This window comes from Hemitrygon akajei, chromosome 4 (genome assembly GCF_048418815.1).
Source record: "Hemitrygon akajei chromosome 4, sHemAka1.3, whole genome shotgun sequence".
NCBI classification, from domain to species: domain Eukaryota; kingdom Metazoa; phylum Chordata; class Chondrichthyes; order Myliobatiformes; family Dasyatidae; genus Hemitrygon; species Hemitrygon akajei.
Window position 1 is genome coordinate 170,239,160 of NC_133127.1, and position 23,456 is coordinate 170,262,615.

The 23,456-nt window shown below is 39.6% G+C and overlaps 1 protein-coding gene across 1 annotated transcript in view; it reads left to right on the forward strand.

Annotated features, from left to right (window-relative positions):
* The window catches only part of cog6 (component of oligomeric golgi complex 6), a 97,154-nt gene extending 75,067 nt beyond the window's left edge, over window positions 1–22,087 (forward strand). Inside the window, exons 12-19 of the mRNA XM_073043957.1 lie at window positions 1,085–1,176; window positions 4,130–4,247; window positions 5,411–5,542; window positions 7,418–7,585; window positions 9,358–9,465; window positions 9,550–9,603; window positions 20,065–20,144; window positions 20,552–22,087. Coding sequence (XP_072900058.1) covers window positions 1,085–1,176; window positions 4,130–4,247; window positions 5,411–5,542; window positions 7,418–7,585; window positions 9,358–9,465; window positions 9,550–9,603; window positions 20,065–20,144; window positions 20,552–20,699 — 900 coding nt within the window. The 3' untranslated portion in view covers window positions 20,700–22,087. The remainder of the gene's footprint in view (window positions 1–1,084; window positions 1,177–4,129; window positions 4,248–5,410; window positions 5,543–7,417; window positions 7,586–9,357; window positions 9,466–9,549; window positions 9,604–20,064; window positions 20,145–20,551) is intronic.
* The last annotated feature ends 1,369 nt before the right edge of the window (window positions 22,088–23,456 follow it).

Genomic DNA, 23,456 nt, shown 5'->3' on the forward strand with positions numbered 1-23,456 from the left:
AATAAAACATAAATAATCAGATGAAATGTAATAACTTTTTAAAATAAATCACTTAAAATTAGTTTGAATTCAGACAGTACTCATTGCAAAGATAATCTGATGGGTGGCAGTATGAATTCACAAGAAATGTATTTATCTGATACGTTCTTTGTTAATGAACTTTAGCAGTTTTGAAATAAATGGAGCAATGGTATTAAATCTTTGAGGAATGGCAGGTGCACGTCAAAACAATGCCTTTCAAATCTATTTTAAAATAGATAGTGCTGGAAGGATTCGGCAGATCATATTGCAAATGTGAGAGAGGAATTCAAGCTAATATTTTAGATCAGTGACCTTTTATCAGAACCAGAAAAAGTTGGTGATACAGCAGGTTCTTGTACAAATGCACAGCCAGGACAAGTGAGAAGGGAAAGAAAGCTCAAGAGTGTTAACTGTGGAGTACAAAAACAGTTGATAATGAGCTGATCAGAAGAAATAAAATAGAAGGTAAGTATAGGATTAGTAATGCAATTGAAGGCTAGCCTGCAATTCAGTATAGAAAACTGATAGCAGGCTACCCTACAACATCCTCTTGAACAAGAGAAAATATGCAGATGCTGGAAATCAAAGTAATACACACAAAGCACTGGAGAAACTCAGCAGGCCAGGCAGCATCTATGGAAAAGAGTAAACAGTGGACATTTCGGGCTGAGATCCTTCATCAGGACTCTTGGCCTGAAATGTCGACTGTTTACTCTTTTCCAAAGATGCTGCCTAGCCTGCTGAGTTCCTCCAGCATATTGTGTGTATTACAACATCCTCTTGATTTCTTGACATCAATAACAAATGTCCTGTGATGTTTTATTTTGGATCTCCAGGATTTTCTCTCAGTGCATTGAGTTGGAGGTTTAGAAGATGGACAAACTCAATGAGTTTTGACTAGGCCTCCCATTTATAATGTAATTCAGACTTGTATATTTAGGGGAAAAAGTTCAATAACATACATTGTTTAGACATGATCTTGCAACCTATGATTAGAGTTGCTGATTGATTAAGCAAGTTGCAGAAACTTGATCAACATTTAATTCCATGTATTCTGTTTCAGGTTCGTATTGAACAGGTTATCGTCGCAGAGCCAGGTGCAGTTTTGTTGTATAAACTTTCCAACCTTCTCAAGTTTTATCATCATACTATCAGGTAAGACAAAAAGAAAGACATGTTATTTAGTTACTAATGCATCTGCCTTTTATTGACAGCATGTGTCCGATTTGAGAAAATAATTACGCTTAGCACACACACTGTATTCAAAGGAATGTGAGCACAAATAGAATTGGTGCTGAAATGAATCACCATGGAATTTTATATAGAGAAACATTATTGACAGAAATATTGTGTTGGGAACCTGATGGGAATTCCTGTTCTCCCCAGAGCTGTCCTGGGAACTTGGCACAAATCCAACAGTAAATCATCCCAAAGTGTGGAGAAGTTGGTTGTGCCAACTGGTGTGGTGTAGACCAGAACAACTATTGCAGCCACGTAGCATTGAAAAGTGGCGTTCAGGGCTGTATTCTTGCTAATACAGTGTGTACAGATGATTGGTGAGAACTGGTAGCATATGCTCTGTGTGCCGAGAAATGTCTGTGCAGCTGACCAAAGTTAGCAGTTAGTGACAACCATAGAATCTAGACAACCTATCGATATGCAGAGCAGCTGCTGCCAGTCCCTACATCCACATTCTAGCCAGGTGGAGTCTTTAGCCCCATATCTCGGAAATGAGCTTCTGCACTACTCTCCCCAGCCTGCCCATTTCTGGCCATCATTGTTGTAGGAGCACTGGCAGAAAGGAGGATGGGCTTTTGTGCAGGTTCCCGGGACAGCTGTGCACAGCCTAAGCAGGCATAATTTTTGATACAATGAGGTATACATCTGGGAATGTTAGTACTGGAGGACCAAGAGCAGTTTAACATGACGACTTTATGAGGTACCGATGAGCATGCTCCCAATTTACAACAGACAAAATGTGTATTTTCTAATGCTAAAAGCTGTAAATGCTGAAAATCGGAAATAAAAAAGAAACTTAAAAAAAATATTCAATTCAGGCAACATCTATGAAAAGAGATAAAAGGGTGATGTTGCAAATAGATGACCCTATGGCAGAGTCTTCAACTTGAAGTGTTAATTCTGTTTTCCTTTCCACAGATGTTCCTAACTTGTATTTACAGCATTTTCTACTTTTATTGTCTTTTGCAGAATGTAAAATCTATTTTAGTTTTGATTAGAATTAAAATGGCGCTAGAATGTAAATGTGCGTATGAAATCATGAGGGGCATAGCTTGGGTGAATTCACTCAGTCTTTTTCCCAGGGTTGGATTTCAAGAACATCAGAGCGTAGCTTGAAGATGAAAGAGGAAGCATTTAATGGGAACTTGAGGGGCATCTTAGTTTTTTTACCCACACAGTGTGGTATGTATGTGGAATGAGCTGCCGGAGCAAGTGGTTGAGGCAGGTTCATCAATAATTTTCGAAAGACATTAATACCTTTAAAACACAGTTGGACAGGTACACAGATTGGAAAGATCTGGAGTTCAAAAGCTCAAAGTAAGTTTATTATCAAAGTACATATATGTCACTATATACTGCCTTGAGATTCATTTTATTGCAGGCATTCACAATAAATAGAACACACACAATAGAATTATTGAAAACTACAAATGCAGGTCCAAATCCCTTATCTGAAATCATTGGGGCCAGTTGCATTTCAGAATTCAGAATCTTTCAGATTTCAGAAAATTGATAATTATATTGATATTTAACCTGTCTCAGTGTGGGTGGACTTTAGGACCCGGGGAGCTCCAGACCTATGCACATCCTTCTGTATACTTTAAATCATCTCCGGATTACTTATAATACCTAATATAATGTAAATGCTATGTAAATTATTGTTATACTGTATTGTTTAGGGAATAATGACAAGAAAAAATGTCTGTACATACTCAAACAACGAGTGCTGGAGAGAGAACTTCTGTGTTTTCCCAATCTGCGCTCTTTTACAAATACTATTACAGTTTATTTATAAAGTAATATATTGATAAGTGAAATAGTGGGATAATTATAGACCATAAATACACTAGTACATTTTATTTCCAACAAAAACATTCAATAAAACATAAAAATATGCAGCTTCAAACGAACCGAATCAAACACATGGTAAATGACTTATTGGAATAAATGTAGAACGTAAATACTCTAGGACATATAAAGGTTCAAACTAAGCTAAATACGTACAGGTACCTCTAGTTAAGTTGCATTACGTCTGGCAAACAAAGCTAAATAAAATGCATGTGTAACCAATGCAAGCGCTGAGCCACAACTGACATCACACCTGAGTAACGTCAGCTGTTGGCACGCCAAACAATCCTTGTTACGACATGCTCCACACTCCACGAGAAAAACTTCGGTTTTCGGAGCTTTTCAGATTTCAGAATTTCGGATAAGAGATTGTAGACCTGTACACAAAGGTGGACAAACAATGGCATAAGAAGGCAAACTGTAATTATATAAAACAAATAATAAGAAGAATATAAAAAATAATAATATTGAAAGCACGAGTTGTAGAGTTTTGAAAGTGAATCTCCAAGGTTGAGGAATCAGTTCAGTGTTGAAGTGAGTGAAGTTACCCATGCTGGTCTGATGGTTGAAGGGTAATAATTCTTTCTGAACCTGGTGGTGTGGGACCTTAGGCTCTGAACTTCCTTTGTTAGTGGCTAAAAGGTGGCAACTGGGATTAGCTTGGATGGGGCATCCTAGTTGGCATGGATCAGATGGGCCAACGGGTCTGTTTCTGTGTTGTAGAACTCTTACGAAATCTAGTCTATTGTACTCAAATCCTAGCATTCAGTACTACTGAAGTTGGTAGAACACAGGAAACCTGTGCGTGCAGTTAAGCCATTAAGATATCAGATCTTACAGGGAACTGGCTGGAAATTGCAGTGGTATCACTTGTGGAGTTCCTGAGCCACTCTGCATGAGTTTTGTTGTTTCAGCATAGAAAAGCAATTTTCCACATTTGACTGATAATATGTCACAAAACATCTGCCCGCTAGTTATATTCAACCAATACTGATAATCTTTTACTTTCCCCTTCCAACAGTGGAATTGTAGGAAATTGTGCTGCCACTCTGCTGACCACAATTGAAGAAATGCATGTTCTAAGCAAGAAAATGTTCTTCAATAGCCTGGGTCTTCATGCCAGTAAATTAATGGATAAGGTGATTTGTTGAATTAACATCAATCTTTGTAGCTACCCTTGGTAGATCTACTTCCAGTATAAATGAACTGATGGTAAAAGAAAGCAACTAACCGTTCGTGGCTTTGGAATTTTTTCTGTTTTCACATTTTTTCAATCCTGTTGCCAAAATACACATTATTGTAAAAGAAGCTGCTGGGATACTTTAAAAATACAAGGAATACATTAAAAAAAACCTTTTACTGATCCTTCTATGTTATATACATAATCACGAATCACAAAGAGATTTGAAGTGCTTTTTGGATAATGTTTAATTTGCATTTGTACTTCCTTTTAGAAATCTTAATTGAACCCACTCAAATGTATTCATGACACATTCTTGATCACATTTCACTACGGTAATGGGCCACACACATTTTGAGCCTGCTTAAGTTTTATTCTTTCTATCTTCTGTAAAGTTATGAAAATCCAGGTCATTGGGTTAAGCTAATTAGCTACATTCTACAAAAGTTGTGATTAGTAGTAATTACTTTTAATTATTTTATGTAAATATAAACATGTATATGGATTAGAAGAAATCTTGTTTACTTCTCTAAGTAAAATGTTAATCACAGCATGTATATATGTGACGGGAAAAGCAATTTCTTTTGCTTATCAATTTCTCTTCATAAAGTTACTCAGCTAATTAGCATCATCCATTCCAATCTTTGTTTTATTTCAACAGTGGCCGATATCCTTGCCTTTATTTGTTTCTTCAAAAAATACAGTATACTCAACCACCCCTGCACCGCATCCAACTTTACAAAGTGAAACTCATGCAGATGTCTGCTGTCCATATCCTAGTTTACACCAAGTCCCAGTCACCCATTAGTCTTTGCACACTAACTTGTATTGGCTCCCAGTTTGACACTGCCTCAGTTTTAAATGTTGTTCCAGTTCTGGGCTGTTGCAGAAACAGAAATGCTTTGCTCCATCATCTTTTATGACTTCAGTCGTTCATTAACCATCTTTCCTTATTCAGAACATTTCTTAAAACTACCTCTTTAACACACCTTTTAGATATCTAATCCCAATAATTCTTGAGGTGCCACAAATTGTTTGATAAATGAATTGAGGCTTTCCTCTGCATTAAAAGTGAATAACAATAGAAAGTACAACCTGATGTTTGAATTTCAATTCACATAGGTTGAGCTACCACCGCCTGACCTGGGACCTACCACTGCTCTAAATCACACATTATCCCTCCTGCGTGAAGTTCTTTCCTCTCACAATTCATCAGTTGTCCCAATGGATGCAAGGCAAGCAGATTTTGTCCAGGTAAACTAAAACATACTCTGAAATTTAATTTCATTGGCCAAAGACTCTGAAATTCTAAGAATGTTTTAAATTTTGAACTTGATTATATGCTAGTAAAGTTTGCAGTCTGTTAACCTGCTGGGACTGGAGTGCTAAGAACTTGGTTTTGAATGTATCAAAGCTCTTTCTTTACTTTCAACACTCTTCAATTTTTAAATGTCCTAAAATCTTTCATTAGTTTTAACACCTTTCAGTTTTCAGATCCTTTTTAGAGGGATTTTTGCTTCACCAGGGTGGGGATATCCATGTTATGGTTTGTGGCTGAGGCAACACAGTTAACTTCTGCATTCAGTTATATATTGCTCACAATTTGATTTTGTTGACATTCTTGAAGCTTTTTAATATGTGTTTTAAGTCTAATTTGTGAAAGCATTCTCAAATGGAGCATCGATATTTGTTGGTTAAATATTCTTGTGTGGGTATTTACCTAAAGTGCCGATGAAGATTTTTAAAAAAGCACCAATCCCATGTTATAGGGATTGGTAATATAATTGCCATTATACCCCAGTATTAAATAAATCTGCAAACACAGTAAACCTTCAACACAAAAGATTCTACAGATGCTGGAAATCTTGGGCAACATAAACAAAATGCAGTTGGAACTCAGGCATGTCAGAGAACATTTATGGAGGGAAATAAATAGTTGATGTTTTGGGCCGAAACCTTTCATCAGGACTGGAAAGGAAACAGGCAGAAACCTGAATAAGAAAGTGGGGTGAGGAAATAGTACAAGCTGGCAGGTGACGGGTGAAACCAGGTAAGGGGCAAGAAGTTAGAACCTGGGAGCTGATAGATAGAAATGGTAAAGGGCTGAAGAAGAAGGAATATGATAGGAAAGACTAGTGGATCATGGAAGAAACGGATGGAAAAGGAGCACCAGAGGGTGATGAAAGGCAGATAAAGAGAAGGAAAGGGTGAGTGGGGAACTAGAAGGGAAATGGGGGGGGGGGGGGGAGAAAAAGGAGTGAAAAGGAAGAAATTACTGCAAGTTAGCAAAATCTTCGTTCGTGCCATCAGGTTGGAGGCTACCTAGAATATGAGGTGTTGCTCCTCCAGTGTGAGAGTGGCCTCATGGTGACAGTCGAGGAGGCATGGTCTGACATGTCAGAATGGGAGTTAGTGTTCTCTCATTCACTGCTTCTGTATGTCAGTTTGGAACCACTTAAAATCTCACAGTTTTGTGTGCTCTCTGAAGCATACGATTAACTTTGCAGGCAAACTGATATAAAAAGTTGCAAAGGGAGGTGTTAGAAGTAACAAAATTACATTTAATGCACCATCATTTTTTTTTTAATTATTTTTACTTAATCTCTTCAGTGCTTTCCAAGTATTCCTGAGGCCAGCAGGAATTTCAAAGGAGTAAGCGTGATCTATTTGCTGGTGTCCTGATGAAGGTCTCACCCTGAATGGTTGACCATTTATTCCCCTCCATAGATGCTTCCTGGCTTATTGAGTTCCTCCAGCAGTTTGTGTATGTTGGTTGGTTTAACGTAGCTGCTTGGATGTAAATATGAAACTAAGTCATAATGATCGGGTTTCTCTCACTTGCATACTTCCCATGGAAGGCAGGAATGTAAGTAGCTTCCCAGAGGATTTCATAACTGTTCTAAGATTTTGAAAAATGGTACGTTTATTGCCTGCAGTGAATAAAATTATGAAACAAACAATACCTGGCTTGTTTGTAAGGCAAATTGGTTCATCGCATGTGGGCTGAGCTGGTGATGATAAAAAAGAATGACTTTGAACACAGTTTAAAGGCTTGGGATACTGCAGTTATGTTCAGACTTTGATTGTATAATTCAATCAATTGTGAAATATTTTACTTTCTACCTCTAGGTACTATCCTGTATAATGGACCCGCTATTACAGTTGTGCACTGTATCTGCCAGTAACCTTGACACTGCTGACATGGCAACCTATATGGTAAACTCTCTGCACATGATGAAGACGACATTAGCTCTCTTTGAATTTACTGATAAGCGCCTTGAGATGCTTCAGTTTCAGGTATATTCAGTACTTGCAAATTAGGTTTGTTTTAACAGGATATTCATGCAGAATATCCCATACAAAACTTTGAACGTTAGGCATTTCTTTCATCCTCACTTTCGTGGTAAATGTTGACTGGCTTGCTTTGTGTTTCAAGCACTTAGAATTTTGATTTCATTTTGTGATTCACTGTTTAAGCTGATAAATTGAGACATGTAAGAAGTTCCACTCATTATTTTGGGGAATTTCCCCCTTTCCCCATTATTGTTTACTCCAATCTGATTCACAGTTGATAAATCTATTTTTTAAAATTCTTCAATTTTCTCCTCTCATCTTTTCTTTGTGTTTGCTGAAAATTTACTCACAGTTTTGAGAAATTTGGAAAACTGCTTCCAAAGCTGTGTGGTGTTCCTCTTAACCTGTGTATAACTGTTGGAGTTTTCTTTTAACCTGTGGGCAGTGTGATGGTCAGCAATCAGTTTTAGACATGTAGAGCAGTGAGAAAGGTTTTGGCCCAAAACTGTTTACTCTTTTCCATAGATGCTGCCTGGAACTCCAGCAGTGTTTTGTGTGTGTTACTTAATCATGTAGAGCCTCCTTGATAACGTGGCTACGTCATCATTTGAATTTGGCAAGCAAGCAATGCTGGTCACCAAACAAGCCTTTTCATTGGACGGAGGCAGTGACTAGCAAGTTAGGGTGTGTGTTTGGGGGATTATAATTGGGAAGAACAACTTAACATTTGAAAACATTTTTCATGAAATCTTGCAGTGCAAAAACAGGCCCTTCAGCTTGCCATGTTCATGAAAGCTATGAAATCCGTCTTATTGGCAGATGATATGCATATTTGGATCAATGTCTTCTCAAATGGAGACCAGTTGGAGCAGTCATTATTCAAACATCATTAAAGTAAAATGTAATTGAACGAAAGAGTAGATGCTGCTGCTTTTAGCCTAATAAATTAATCATTTAAATATACATTCCCAATTCCCAATAACATTCCCAACAATAGTACTATGGAATACTTTAGAATAAATCTTGAGAGTGGGAGGAATTCCTGTCGAGATCCAGTAAAATCAAACAAAGTATTGCAAATACATAAAATATGGGAAAGTGGAAGTTTAATAGCAGAACAAAAGTAAGGCTGCGACCAGAGCTATCAATCAATATTTGAATGAGTAAGGATGCAAAACCAGTCAGCTGACAACGACTTAACAATGGAATAATTTTCTCTGTAACCAATGCATGTTTACGGGTTTAAAGAAAGCACCTATCGAAGTGCATACAAAATTTTGTGAGATACGCTGTGAGAAACCTTTCACTTGGCAGTGACTGTCAGTTAGATTCTGTGTGTAATGTCACTCAAGTTTAAACAGTCTGAGGATGTGCTGGGGGCAGCCCATAAGTGTTATCATGCTTCCACTGCCAACTTATCATGACCACAACTTACTAACCCTAACTCGTTTTCACATTTTTAGAAAGTGTGAAGCAACAGGAGCACCCAAAGGAAATACTTGTGGTTACAGGGAGATTGCAGGCAGCAGTGGAATTGAAAGTACTTTGCTGGGTCTGTAATAGCGCTACACTAATACTACATTGCTGAGCCATCCTCAATTCTACAGGGCCACCAACCTTTCAGGGCTCTTCCCATTACTTTCTTAGAAAAGTATGGTCACAGAATGGAAGTTAACTATTCAAATTTCAGCAATTTTGAACTTTATATGGAGCTGTTCGAAAAAGATGTGAATGCTTATGAACAACTTTTAAACGTTTTACATTTCTCTCTGCAGATTGAAGCCCACTTAGATACTTTAATAAATGAACAGGCCTCATTTGTGTTAACCAGGTCAGGACTAAGTTATATTTACAACTGTGTACAGCAACACAAACCAGAGCAGGTAAGTATCTATCATCATAAGTGATTATAAGCCAGAACAACCGTGAATGTCACATTACTCAACCATTATTTGTTCAATATGTAGGGTCCGTTATCCAGTCTTGCCAATATGGATGGTGGATCATTGAAAGTAGCAATGGTAAGTGTGAAATTAAACAAAAGTTATTTATAAATATCCATTGATTGGATCCTCCACAGTTACTGCTTGACTTCCAGCATTTTGTTTTCTGCCTCAGGTTCCAGCAACTGCATTCTCTTGCCTCAGGTTCCAGCAACTGCATTCTCTTGTGTCTCAATTGTCTCAACTAACTCCATACCTATTTTGATTTTTCACTGGGTAAAGTACACTTCTTCTGCTGTATTTCTTTATTTCTTGCTAGGAATGCCTGAACTCCATGACATTTAACACATATAAAATATTATGAATATCTGTATAAATGTAGATTAAAAACCAAGTTGTTAGAAAAGACTGTCACTCGATTGAGCTTATTCTTTTGATAAATAATGTGCAGTGTAGATCTTCATAATTCATCTGCTCTTCCCAAAGCTGTCTGACATAGATTTTTGAACACAGGACCTTATATTTAAAATAATTGGGAGAAATTGAGGGGAGATCAGAAAATCCTTTTCACTCGAGGATACTGCTTCCTGAAAGGGAGGCAGGAACCTTTATTACATTTAAGAAGTACTAAAATTTTCATTTGGGGATTATAACCAGATCAAAAATTAAGTGTGGATTTTTAACGAGTGTGACACAATGGATGCCTCCTGTGCTGTAAATCCTTATGATTCTCTTTACTAAATAAAAGACCATATCACACACTTTTTCATCACAAACTGGATTGTATTGAACTCTTTTAGACATCTGATCTGTGCAGAAATCTGATAGAAATACAAAGAATTAACTGGCCAATTTTAAAGTACTTAAGTGAGATCAAAAGTAAACCATCCGATCCTTCTAGTCTGCTTTATCCTCTAGTCACATTATAATTGATATTATCGTTGGTATCAATTCCACATTTCTGTCCAAACACCGTAGCCCTTCATGCCTCTCTGTCTCTTCCCTCTCTCTCCCCTCTCTCCCTCTCTCTCCCCTCTCTCTCCCCCTCTCTCTCCCCCTCTCTCTTCCCCCTCTCTCTTCCCCTCTCTCTTCCCCCTCTCTCTTCCCCCTCTCTCCCCTCTCTCTCCCCTCTTCCCCTCTTCCCCTCTTCCCCTCTTCCCCCTCTCTCTCCCCTCTCTCCCCCCCTCTCTCTCCCCCTCTCTCTCCCCCTCTCTCTCCCCCCTCTCCTCCCCCTCTCTCTCCCCTCTCTCTCCCCCTCTCTCTCCCCCTCTCTCCTCCCCCTCTCCTCTCCCCCCTCTCTCTCCCCCTCTCTCCCCCCTCTCTCTCCCCCCTCTCTCTCAACCCCCTCTCTCTCCCCCCTCTCTCTCCCCCCTCTCTCTCCCCCTCTCTCTCTTCCCCCCTCTCTCTTCCCCCCTCTCCCCCCTCTCTCTTCCCCCTCTCCCCCCCTCTCTTCCCCCCTCTTCCCCCCCTCTCTTCCCCCCTCTCTTCCCCCCTCTCTTCCCCCTCTCTTCCCCCTCTCTTCCCCCTCTCTTCCCCCTCTCTTCCCCCTCTCTTCCCCCTCTCCCCCCTCTCTTCCCCCCTCTCTTCCCCCCTCTCTTCCCCCTCTCTTCCCCCCCTCTTCCCCCTCTCTTCCCCCTCTCTTCCCCCTCTCTTCCCCCCTCTCTCCCCCCTCTCTTCCCCCCTCTCTTCCCCCTCTCTTCCCCCTCTCTTCCCCCCTCTTCCCCCCCTCTCTCTTCCCCCCCCCTCTCTCTCTCATGCATATATATATGAGGAGCAGAGGGAAATATATATATATAATATATCTCCCCTGCCCCTTGCCCCCCTTCCCCCACAATGCAATGAGCTCCTCCTTTAAATCGTAATTACCAACAAAGTTAACTTAAAACTACACGTGACTTAGGATATGAGTATATTTACCAAGTGCTCTCCAGCACATTACCCAACTCGAGTACTAAAATGTGGGTGGTGGAGTGAGGATGTGTCTGTACCAAAGGAGGTGTAAGGTACTCGTTCCCTCCGCTAGCCTGCAGGTCAGTCTTGGGCAAGGTGTAGCACGTTACCCAACAACCATCAGGCTCCTGAACTGGCGTCAATAACTTCATTCACCACTACTTTTATGTAGATTTAATAGCAGGCTGTTAACCTATTGAGCTTATTCTCTTGATAGAGCTGATTCTATGAGCTACAGGCTCAGCTTCAAGGAGCCTTCACGGTTCATGTTCTCAGTTTTACTTTTATTTGTATTGGTGAACTTTGGTTGTTTGTCAGTCTTTGTCTATTTATGTATCGTTTCTTTTAAAAAAATATATTTTTTCTTTTTTCCTGTAAATGCCTGCAAAAAATGAATCTCAAGGTAGTATATGGTAACATGTACGTACTTTGATAGTAAATTTACTTTGAATTTGAAACTTTGTGCAGCCACTTTGCCTGAAGTGTTCTAGTCAGGACTGGAAGTTTTGTTGTATGGCAACAGATTTCAAAGTGTCTTCAGAGGTGGCCAGCTTCCAATTCTTTTGATGAACCACTTTATCATGCATCAACTGAAGGTGATGCCTCTTTATGTTTCAATTATTTCCACCCCAAAATGAAGGCTCTTTGCCATTTCCTGAAAGTAGTTCAGCTACAAAGCAGTTTCCACCTGAGAAAAAAACCACAGGAAATCTGACAGAAAAAACAAATGAAAAGTGCATACTTCTGTGAGCTTGGTCGTCGTATCTGTGTCGTGATGTAAGTGTGTTTCCTTTGTGCATTGCAACAACTCCTCTGTCTTTCCCACACTTCTGCAATAAAGATAAACAGAATTCATGAATCATTTTCTCAGGCAATCTCCACTAATATTTAAAAGGAGAACATTGGCTCAATATGTATAAAATATGTTTCTTTTCTCACTTCTGTCATAAGTCTAATCTGACCTCACTGAATACACAAAAAGCACTTGTCTGGTAATTGTGCAGAGGAAATGGCTTCAGCAACTGCGTAGTGCCATGTGAGGCCATTTCCTTCCTGACGCACTGGAATCTGAGTACGTCAACATGAAAACATTGAGGGGAAATCAGAGTTAAATGAGGTCGTAGGTTTTGATGTGTTTATATTACAGGTTTACACTTGTAAAGTGGAGCCCTCAAATAGAATATTCTGCCTTTTAAAACGAAGTTTGGAAATGTATAGAGATTTTCTTATAAGATATAACAATTACAGCACAGAAACAGGCCATCTCGGCCCTTCTAGTCCATGCCGAACGCTTATTCTCACCTAGTCCCACCGACCTGCACTCAGCCCATAACCCTCCATTCCTTTCCAGTCCATATACCTATCCAATTTTACTTTAAATGACAATACCGAACCTGCCTCTACCACTTCTACTGGAAGCTCATTTCACACAGCTACCACTCTCTGAGTAAAGAAATTCCCCCTCGTGTTACCCCTAAACTTTTGCCCCCTAACTCTCAACTCATGTCCTCTTGTTTGAATCTCCCCTACTCTCAAGATTCAGGACATTTTTTTAAAACTAAATAATATCTGGTGAAGCCTGTGTTTGCTTCCAAACCAGATTAGCTTCTAAGCAAACCGATCGAAATGACGACATCAAGGACAACATAAAATGCGTACTCCCCTCATGTGGTTTGCACTCCACTCTGGTACGTTTCTATTTCTGCATCCATACAGTACTGAAGTAAACAAGCTTTAGATCCTCCTTAGCACTAATATCACCTTACTTATTTCTCCTCGTTAATGTCCCTTAAATTGTATCTTACAAAATATAACTTGAAAATTGCCCAATGCATCATTGTCTAATGCGCCACTTAGAGGTCATTATATTTTAAAAATATAAGTGTAATACAGGTAGTCCCCGAGTTACGAACGTCCGACTTACAGACAACTCGTACTTAAGAGTTGAGGAAGGAGAACGCCGTCCGCCATTTTAAGTCGGATGCAATGCCGTCCACCATTTTAAGTCGTTGTCGTTGACACTGTGTTGAGTGCTTAACTTTGTATTTGGCTTAAATTGTTCTTAGTAAGATTCACCCTGACCCCCCCAACCCCTTTGGGTTGGCTGGTGGCGCAGTGAGATCAGCATCGGGCTAGAAAACGGAGGTTCCCGAGTTCGATCCAGTGACAGACCGCTCCCGTGCTAGGTTGATGTCGATCGTCGATCCAGTGACTTCCCTACCATCCGTGCCGAGTTGATGTCGAGCTCGCAACTCGACCTCGTTAAAAAAACACTGCCACCTCCAGTTTAAATTCCCATGCAGAATATTGTGGAGGATCAAATACCCAAACTCAGCACAGCCCCCACTTGTCCCATTTAACCTGTCTCAGTGCAGTGCAGTTTAGGACCCAGGGAATTTAGTGCGGTGGTCCTTAGGACCCAGCGGACCTCGGGAGCTGGTGCAGGTTTGGACCCGCCGCCCGTAGTGTTTCTGTTCCATTGACGAGAAGCGATCGCGGTTGAAAATAAAGTGGAAATAATAAAACGTTTGGAAAGAGGTGAAACGTCATCGGTCATTGGAAAAGCGTTAGGCTATAGTCGGTCAATGATCGGAACAATTTTAAAGGATAAAGTGAGAATAATGGAGCATGTGAAAGGCCCTGCCCTGATGAAAGCTACAATTATTACTAAGCAACGCAGTGCTTTAATTATTGGAATACATACGTTTCTTAAGTGTTTTATATGCATAGAAAGGTAAAATATATGCTAAGACAAACATTTGACTGACTGATGCTAAATAATACCGGATGTACTTGTTCCGACTTACGTACAAATCCGACTTAAAGACGGACTCAGGAACGGAACTCATACGTAACCTGGGGACTGCCTGTATTGCAAGTATTTTGTGTCCAATGTATTTCCAACCAATATTCAGATTTCTTGATCACTGGGACCTATTTTGGGGCAGGTGTGACCTGTACAAAAAGGACGGGTTGCACCTGAATACCAGGGGGCCAATATCTTGGCAGGGAGGTTTGCTAAGGCTACTGGGGAGAGTTTAAACTAGAATTGTTAGGGGGTGGGAACTGAACTGAAGAGACTGGGGAAGAGGAGATTGGCTCACAAATTGAGAAAGCTTGGAGACAGTGTGTGAGGGAGGATAGGCAGGTGATAGAAAAGGGACACACTCAGATGGACGGTTTGAGATGTGTCTATTTTAACACAAGGAGTATTGTGAACAAAGCAGATGAACTTCAAGTGTGGATCAGTACTTGGAACTATGATGTGTTGGCCATTACAGACACTTGGATGGCTCAGGGACAGGAATGGTTACTTCAAGTGCCGGGTTTCAGATGTTTCAGAAAGGACAGGGTGAGAGGCAAAAGAGGTGGGGGCGTGGCACTGTTGGTCAGATATAGTGTCACGGCTGCAGAAAAGATGGACGTCATGGAGGGATTGTGTACGGAGTCTCTGTGGGTGGAGGTTAGGAACAGGAAGGGGATAATAACTTTACTGGGTGTTTTTTTTTAATAGGCCACCCAATAGTAACAGGTAAATTGAGGAGCAGATAGGGAAACAGATCCTGGAAAGGTGTAATAATAAGAGTTGCAGTGATGGGAGATTTTAATTTCCCAAATATCGATTGGCATCTCCCTAGAGTGCGAGGCTTAGATGGGGTGGAGTTTGCTAGGTGTGTTTAGGAAGGTTTCTTGACACAATATGTAGATAAGCCTACAAGAGGAGAAACTGTTCTTGATCTGGTATTGGGAAATGAACCTGGTCAGGTGTCAGATCTCTCAGTGGGAGAGATTTTTGGAGATAGTGATCATAATTCTGTCTCCTTTACAATAGCATTGGAGAGAGATAAAAACAGACAATTTAGAAAAGCATTTAATTGGAGTAAGGGGAATTATGAGGCTATCAGGGAGGAAATTGGAAGCTTAAATTGGGAACAGATGTTCTAAGGGAAAAGTATGTAAGAAATGTGGCAAATATTCAGGGGATATTTGTGTGGAGTTCTGTATAGATACGTTCCAATGAGACAGGGTAGTTATGGTAGGGTACAGGAACAGTGGTGTACAAAGGCTGTAACAAATCTAGTCAAGAAGAAAAGAAAAGCTTACAAAAGGTTCAGAGAGCTTGGTAATGTTAGAGATCTAGAAGATTATAAGGCTAACAGGAAGGAGCTTAAGGAAATTAGGAGAGCCAGAAGGGGCCATGAGAAGGCTTTGGCGGTCAGGATTAGGGAAAGCCCCAAGGCATTTTACAAGTATGTGAAGAGCAAGAGGATAAGATGAAATAGGGCCTATCAAGTGTGACAGTGGGAAAGTGTGTATGGAGCCGGAGGAAATAGCAGAGGTACTTCATGAATACTTTACTTCAGTATTCACTATGGAAAAGGATCTTGGTGATTGTAGGGATACTTGCATCAGACTGAAAAGCTTGAGCATGTAGATACTAAGAAAGAGGATATGCTGGAGCTTTTGGAAAGCATCAAGTTGGATAAGTCACCCGGTCAGGATGAGATGTACCCCAGGCTACTGTGGGAGGCGAGCGAGGAGATTGCTGAGCCTCTGACAATGATCTTTGGATTATCAATGATGAGGACGGGAGAGGTTCCGGAGGATTGGAAGGTTGCGGGTGTTATTCCTTTATTCAAGAAAGGGAGTAGAGATAGCCCAGAAAATTATAGACCAGTGAGTCTTACTTCTGTGGTTGGTAAGTTGATGGAGAAGATCCTGAGAGGCAGGATTTATGAACATTTGGAGAGGTTATGATTATGTTTAGGAATAGTCAGCATGGCTTTGTCAAGGGCAGGTCATACCTTATGAGCCTGATTAAATTTTTTGAGGATGTGAGTAAACATATTGATGAAGGAAGATCGGTAGATGTAGTGTATATGGATTTCAGCAAGGCAGTTCATAAGGTGCCCCATGCAAGGCTTATCAAGAAAGTAAGGAGGGATGGGATCCAAGAGGACATTGCTTTGTGGATCCAGGACTGGCTTGCCCACAGAAGGCAAAGAGTGGTTGTAGATGGGTCATATTCTGCATGGAGGTCGGTGACCAGTGGTCTGCCTCGGGGATCTGTTTTGGGACCCTTACTCTTCGTGATTTTTATAAATGACTTGGATGAAGAAGTGGAGAGATGGGTTAGTAAGTTTGCTGAAGACACAAAGGTTGGGGTGTTGTGGATAGTGTGGAGGGCTGTCAGAGGTTACAGCGGGACATTGATAAGATGCAAAACTGGGCTGAGAAGTGGCAGATGGTGTTCAACCCAGGTAAGTGTGAGGTGGTTCATTTTGATAGGTCAAATTTGATGGCAGAATATAGTATTAATGGTAAGACTCTTGGCAGTGTGGAGGATCAGAGGGATCTTGGGGTCCGAGTCCATAGGACACTCAAAGCTGCTGCGCAGGTTTACTCTGTGGTTAAGAAGGCATATGGTGTAATGGCCTTCATCAATCATAGAACTGAATTTAGGAGCCGAGAGGTAATGTTGCAGCTGTATAGGACCCTGGTCAGACCCCACTTGGAGTACTGTGCTCAGTTCTGGTTGCCTTACTGCAGGAGGGATGTGGAAACCATAGAAAGGGTGCAGAGGAGATCTACAAGGATGTTGCCTTCATTGGGGAGCATGCCTTATGAAAAAAGGTTGAGTGAACTGGGTCTTTTCTCAGAGCAACGGAGGATGAGAGGTGACCTGATAGAGGTGTATAAGATGATGAGAGGCATTGATCGTGTGGATAGTCAGAGGCTTTTTCCCAGGGCTGAAATGGTTGCCATGAGAGGACATAGGTATAAGGTGTTGGAGAGTTTGGTACAAAGGAAATGTCGGGGTTAAGTTTTTTACTCAGAGAGTGGTGAGTGCCTGGAATGGGCTGCTGGCAACGGTGGTGGAGGCGGATATGATAGGGTCTTTTAAGAGACTTTTGGATAGGTACATGGAGCTTAGAAAAATAGAAGGCTATGGGTAAGTCTAGTAATTTCTAAGGTAGGGACATGTTCGGCGTAACTTTGTGGGCCAAAGAGCCTGTATTGTGCTGTAGATTTTCAATGTTTTCTATTTATATTATATGGTTATATTTTTGCAAAAGACATGTATTAGTGCAAAATTTGAAAATGTGTCCTCTTTCCCACTGGCTATTTTTTTTGGCACAATGTGCTGACTAGATGTACCTGAACAATTGTTTAGATTTTCTTCGCAATGCAGAACCATGCAGAACCACATATCTGCTGCTTCACCATTGACCAAATTGTTAGAGAGAAAATTGAATGTACACCAGCAATTCCTAATAACGATTTAACAGAAGGCACAAATAATGAAACACATTAAAAAATATCATTTCTGTTTCATTTCAGTTATTTGTTAAGCTAACAAATTTCACGTCACATGCCGGTGATAATAAACCTGATTCTGATTCTGAGCTGATAAAGTTAGAAAATTTCAACATAAAAGTTGAATTTTGCTGAGGTTGATTTGAAATTTATGCTGCTACCTTGCATTTCTTTTAAGCTATCAACCCTTGCTGCAGAGATGAGATGAAAGTAACTGCCCTTAGTTTCTGCCCTTTGAACTCTGAGGGTCAAGAAACCTTACAAATATTGAAGTCAATTGAGAAGGAGGCACTTCACCTTCTGGAGTCATACCTGACACAAAGAAAGGTGCTTCTGGATCATGGCGGTGAATTATCACAGCTCCAGGATATCATTGCAGTGATATTACAAAGAGTCCTTGGTTCAGCATATTACATTGCTTTATTAAGCTCATACCTCCATCATAATATCAAGATGTTGGTTGAGGGCCAATTCCACTGATAGCTTTTTCATTTAATGGAGTTTGTGTTCAGTGAGCTATGGCTAATAAACGGCCAGTAATTCCATCTTGCTCTTGAATTGAGATTAGGACAAGCAAAGTATAAACAGATCTCCAAAGCGTTCAGCAGTATTATCACTGCTTACTCTACCACTGCCAACATCCTTGGGTCACTATTAGTGAGAAACTTAACTTGAGTAAATATGGCTACGAGTGCAGGTAAGAGTCTGAGAATCCTGTGACCTTCCAACTCCTCAAAGCTTTTGCACAATCTGCCTGGATGACTGTAACTCCAAAATCATTTTGAGAAGCTTAACATTATCCTGGATGAAATAATCATCTTAGCACAGATTGTATATCCTAAGCATCCATTTCTCACCACTGACACACCAGCAATCTGCAGTGAGAGTCCTGGTCTGTCAGTCATTTGTTTGTCACTGCACATGTCTCAGAGCTTCTGTATGAATTCACTTCGTCACAGAGAATCAGAAGAAATATACAATATGGAACCTTACCAAATGAGGACAGAGTCTTTTGTGACTCAGGTCGATTATTGTGGATGGAGCATAAAAATAATGTTTGGTTGTAATAGAATTTATATGTCACGATTTGAGGGGCTAATATCTTCTGTCTAGGAAATGGTCTGCAGCTGACTGGAACAACCCAATATTGCTCCCAGTTATTATATAATCTAGTATATCACAAGGAGTCCATTTGACCCATTGTACATGAGCTTGCATGGCAAAATCATCACACAAATACGAGTTGCTCCTTCATTTAGTCTAGTTACCAGGAAATAGGAGGCCCATCAAGCCCAAGCCACTAAAGCAATTCCACTGGACCCTTTCCCTTTCATGTTATTCCCCTGTAGTCCTGTAACTGGTGTGTCAGTGGTGAGAAATGGATGCTTAGGATATACAATCTGTGCTAAGATGATTATTTCATCCAGGATAATGTTAAGCTTCTCAAAATGATTCTCTCATCTGCTCACCAACTTACTTTTCCATTTCTTTCCCACATTTAGCTACACTAAGGGACAATTTTCAGCAGCCAATTGGCCTACCACCACATCTTTGGTTTCTGAGGGGAAACAGGGCCATCCAAAATAATCACACGTGTTAAAGGAGAGGACATACAAACTTCACACAATCTACACCCAACATCAGGATTAAACCAGATTCCTGGAGCCATTGGGCAGCAACACAACATACAACATACACAATCTACAGTAGATTCCCGTTAATTGGGACTTAGCAGAACCAGCACATTTTGGCTGAAGTTTCATGGTATAAATAAAATACAGAGCAAGTTGGAACACTGCCAAGAGTACTGTAAAACTGTATTAGTTCCTAATAGTTATCGACGGAGGAATTCATTACTGCTGTGTTCTTTTGATTGACTGTAAGTGAACAAAATCATGCTAGTTAAAACCTGTTTAGCAACAGTTTCCTTTCCCAATTAAGCACCATAGTGTCCCAAATAATTTTCTTAAGAGTTCTCAAATAAGCAATGGCCCAATTAACCAGAATCCACTGTATTTTTTTTCTTTCTACGTATTGAAATTGTTGCCATTGCAATTTGAGTTAATTGAATTGCTAGTGTGGAGTATGACTGCGATCTCATTGTTCTCAGCAATGACAATAAAACTAACTAGCTAACAGAAATTCAATTTCCACCAATCTAGCTAAATGAAGAAACATTATTGCCTTATTCAATATTATAAAACTGCATCTTAGCTACATAAAAATAATTGAAAGCTGTGTCTGACTTACGTGAATGAATGTATTTTGTAGGTTCAATTTGATCGATATTTGTCTTCTCCGGACAGTCTGTTAATGCCGCAGCTGAATTTCATTTTGAGTGGAACGCTAAAGTGAGTATGTGGAAAGACACGCAGCAACACATTAAAAATGTAAAATTGATTCTGATGGTGGTCTTAAACTTTGAATATTTCTGACAAATACATAATCTAAGCGGAAGCCAAGATAAGTAGGTTGATAAAGGTTAACAATAAATCACAGCTACAACTCTGAGCAAGTACCGACCGGGTTGTGTTGCAATCACAATGGAGATTAACTAGAATCTGAAATGGAAAAGGTGAGATGATTTGGGTGAGCTCGAGAACTTCAGGTACTCGTTTTACTTTATTTATTTTAGTAAAACCACACTTCCAAACAGAAAGTGGTTAAAATATTAGAGCTATAGGCATAATTAGACATTAAGTTTGTTCACATTCAGCTGTAGTATTTCCAGTCTGGTAATATTTGATTTGGCCTTCAGGGAGAAGATTTTCAAGCAATCTACGGAACTTGTGTGTGGTGCTTATAAAGATATCTACACAGCAGTTATGAACCCTACCAATGAATACAAGGAACCAGCAACAATTTTGCAAAGATCTCCGCAGCAAGTGGAGACACTATTATCCTAACAAATTCTATCCGGGTTTACCTTTGGACACTGTACATAATGTATTTAGCTCTCATTTTTAAATTAAAATTTGGGTTTGTATTGGGCAGTTTGTTTCTATGGTGATTTCTAAGTTTGTTTGCTTTTTATTTGATTTACGCCAGAGAGCCATCTTAACATTTCTGAGTGGGATATACTCTTAATCTGATTTTCAAACATGATTTCCAGTGATTAGTGGGAAAGACTGCTCTGATTACTTTGAAGTTGGCACACTTTATATTTTAAAGCAACTTCTATTAACTTTGTAAATGGAAACTCCCAAGGCTTAAATTGGTTAATGTTGTTCATACTAAACCAATAAGCATAGCATCCATTGCTATCATTTTCAGTTTGTGATTAGGAATTGATTATGTGATTATAATTGATGTCTAATTGAAAGGCAGGGTGATATCTTGAGTAAAAAAATGGGAAAGCTATTTTCAAGCCATTTAAATTTATAATGAGTTGGGTAAACCAAAGGAGATTAAAAAAAAAAGTTAATAAAAAGCCACCTTTTAGTGCTAATTTGGTTGTATTTGTATGCAGCACAAATTCCCCATTTAAATGATGCAATGGGGGGAAAAAAACACTGTATAAATCCTCCCCGAGTTATAGTATGTTTCCATTTCCGAGAACTGTTCATAACCCAAACAGTGGCCATGAATTGAGTAACCACACGGCAGAAGATGCTTGCAATACCAGAGCAACTCGCAGGTTCATCCCACTAGTCTCCCAAGCACTGATTTGTATGTACAGTACATATATCAGGCATTCATGAACTGGGAACGATCTGACTGGTGAAAAAAGTAAAATAAGTTAGATCTTAGATAAAAGTTGGTTGAATATTACTGTTCAAAAATTAACTTCAAAATTGAAAATACTGAATTATTTTGCATACAATATATTGGTTATTGAGAAAATAGTAAAACATTGAACAAAATTTTGTTGTCATTTTATTTATTGTCTATGGCATATAAAACTTAATATTTGTATTTAATACTACTTGTGATTATAATGCAGCAAATCAAAATTTCTAATTTTGTTACTTTCCTAATGGGCATAGGCAATGGGCTGACAATAGAAAGCCTACTATGAGAAATTAGCAATTACTGATCTGTCTGAAAAGTAAAGAGAAGGCACATAATGCTGTTGCTGAATGTTTTCTGCTCTACAGTTGTTAATCAAAGCCAACATTCTAAAAGGACTATCACCATTCCAAAAACAATTCCATCAATGCCTTGGGTAATGTTAGTGAAGGAAAATGCCCTGTTTATTTCTCATTTTTTGTCACATTTGGCAGTTAATGTTGTCAAAAATTGTAAAAATGATTTTATTGTAAAAAAAATAAATTGCAAATAATATTCAATGAGATCCATAATATTCTTGTTATTGACATTTCTGAAGTTACTGTGCTTTTCAAACATGCCACATGTATCATTTGAGTGTTGGATCTCCTATGACTTTTGAATGTCTTCTGTGTCCTCTTCCTTCTCCATCCTTCCACAAACTCGCAGGATACACATGTATATGTTTTATTCAATTAATTTGTATTCAGATTTTGGAATGCATCATCTAGATCCCAACATAAAGTATGTACTGAAGAAGAATGTAAATAGTCTCACAGCATAATATTTCATGGATGTGGAACCTAAACTAAAAAGTCTCCAAATTAAGCTGTGCCCTTTGTGGGGTGGCATGGTAGTGTCGCAGTTAGCTTAACACGTTACAGATCCAGGGCCCAGGTTCAATTCCATTGCTGGCTGTAAGGAGTTTTACCTCTTTTCCCGTGACCATGTGGATTTTCTCCAGGAAATCTAAGAAGTCTTGATGACGGGTCTTGGCTCAAAATGTTGACTGATTATTTCACTCCATAGATGCCAGATGACTTGTTGAGCTTCCCCAGCAACTTTTGAGTGCTGCTCTGCATTTCAAGCATCTGCAGAATCTCTTGTTTTTATGTAATCTAACCTTCCTTTTATTCAAGCAGTGTAATCACTTTGTCCAAGGAGACAAGAGATTCTGCAGATGCTGGAAATCCAGAGTAACACGCACAAAAACGCTGGAAGAACTCAGCTGGTCAGGCAACATCTATGGAAAGGAATGAACAGTCAATGTTTGGAGGGTCTTGGCCTGTAACGTCAACTGTTTATTCCTCGCCATAGATGCTGCCTGACCTGCTGAGTTCCTCCTGCATTTTATGTGTGTTAATATGATTATGGAGCTTAGTTTTCTCTAGCTGGAAAGCAAGGCCTAAAACATTCTGTGAGTGATATGATGAGTGTAACACAGTACTGTGGATGTGTGAATGTGTTGTTATCATCAGATTATTGTATCAGTATACATCTCACCCCTTAGTGGATGGTGCCATGTGTTGAAAGAGTTGACAATGCATAAAATGACAGCAATCGTCCCAAATCTGAGAAATTATATGTGAGCTATAGCTGGCATATCCTTTTCATTATTAAAGAACATACACAGGGCAGCATATATCTTATAAAGTCATGCTTCAAATATCCAAGTCTAATGCCACTAGATAGCCTTATTTATGATGCACTGCTTAATAACGTTCCTCCATTTGCAGGGCTTTAAATGAGTGGTGTGTATACAATATGGTTGTCTCCACTGTAGATCACTTCATAACAGACCAGGTTAGGTTTGGATTTTACTCTGTGCAGCTGTTTCTTTATTATGACAAAACCACCTCTTCCCTTGCTCTGGAATGTTATTGTCAGGAGAAAGC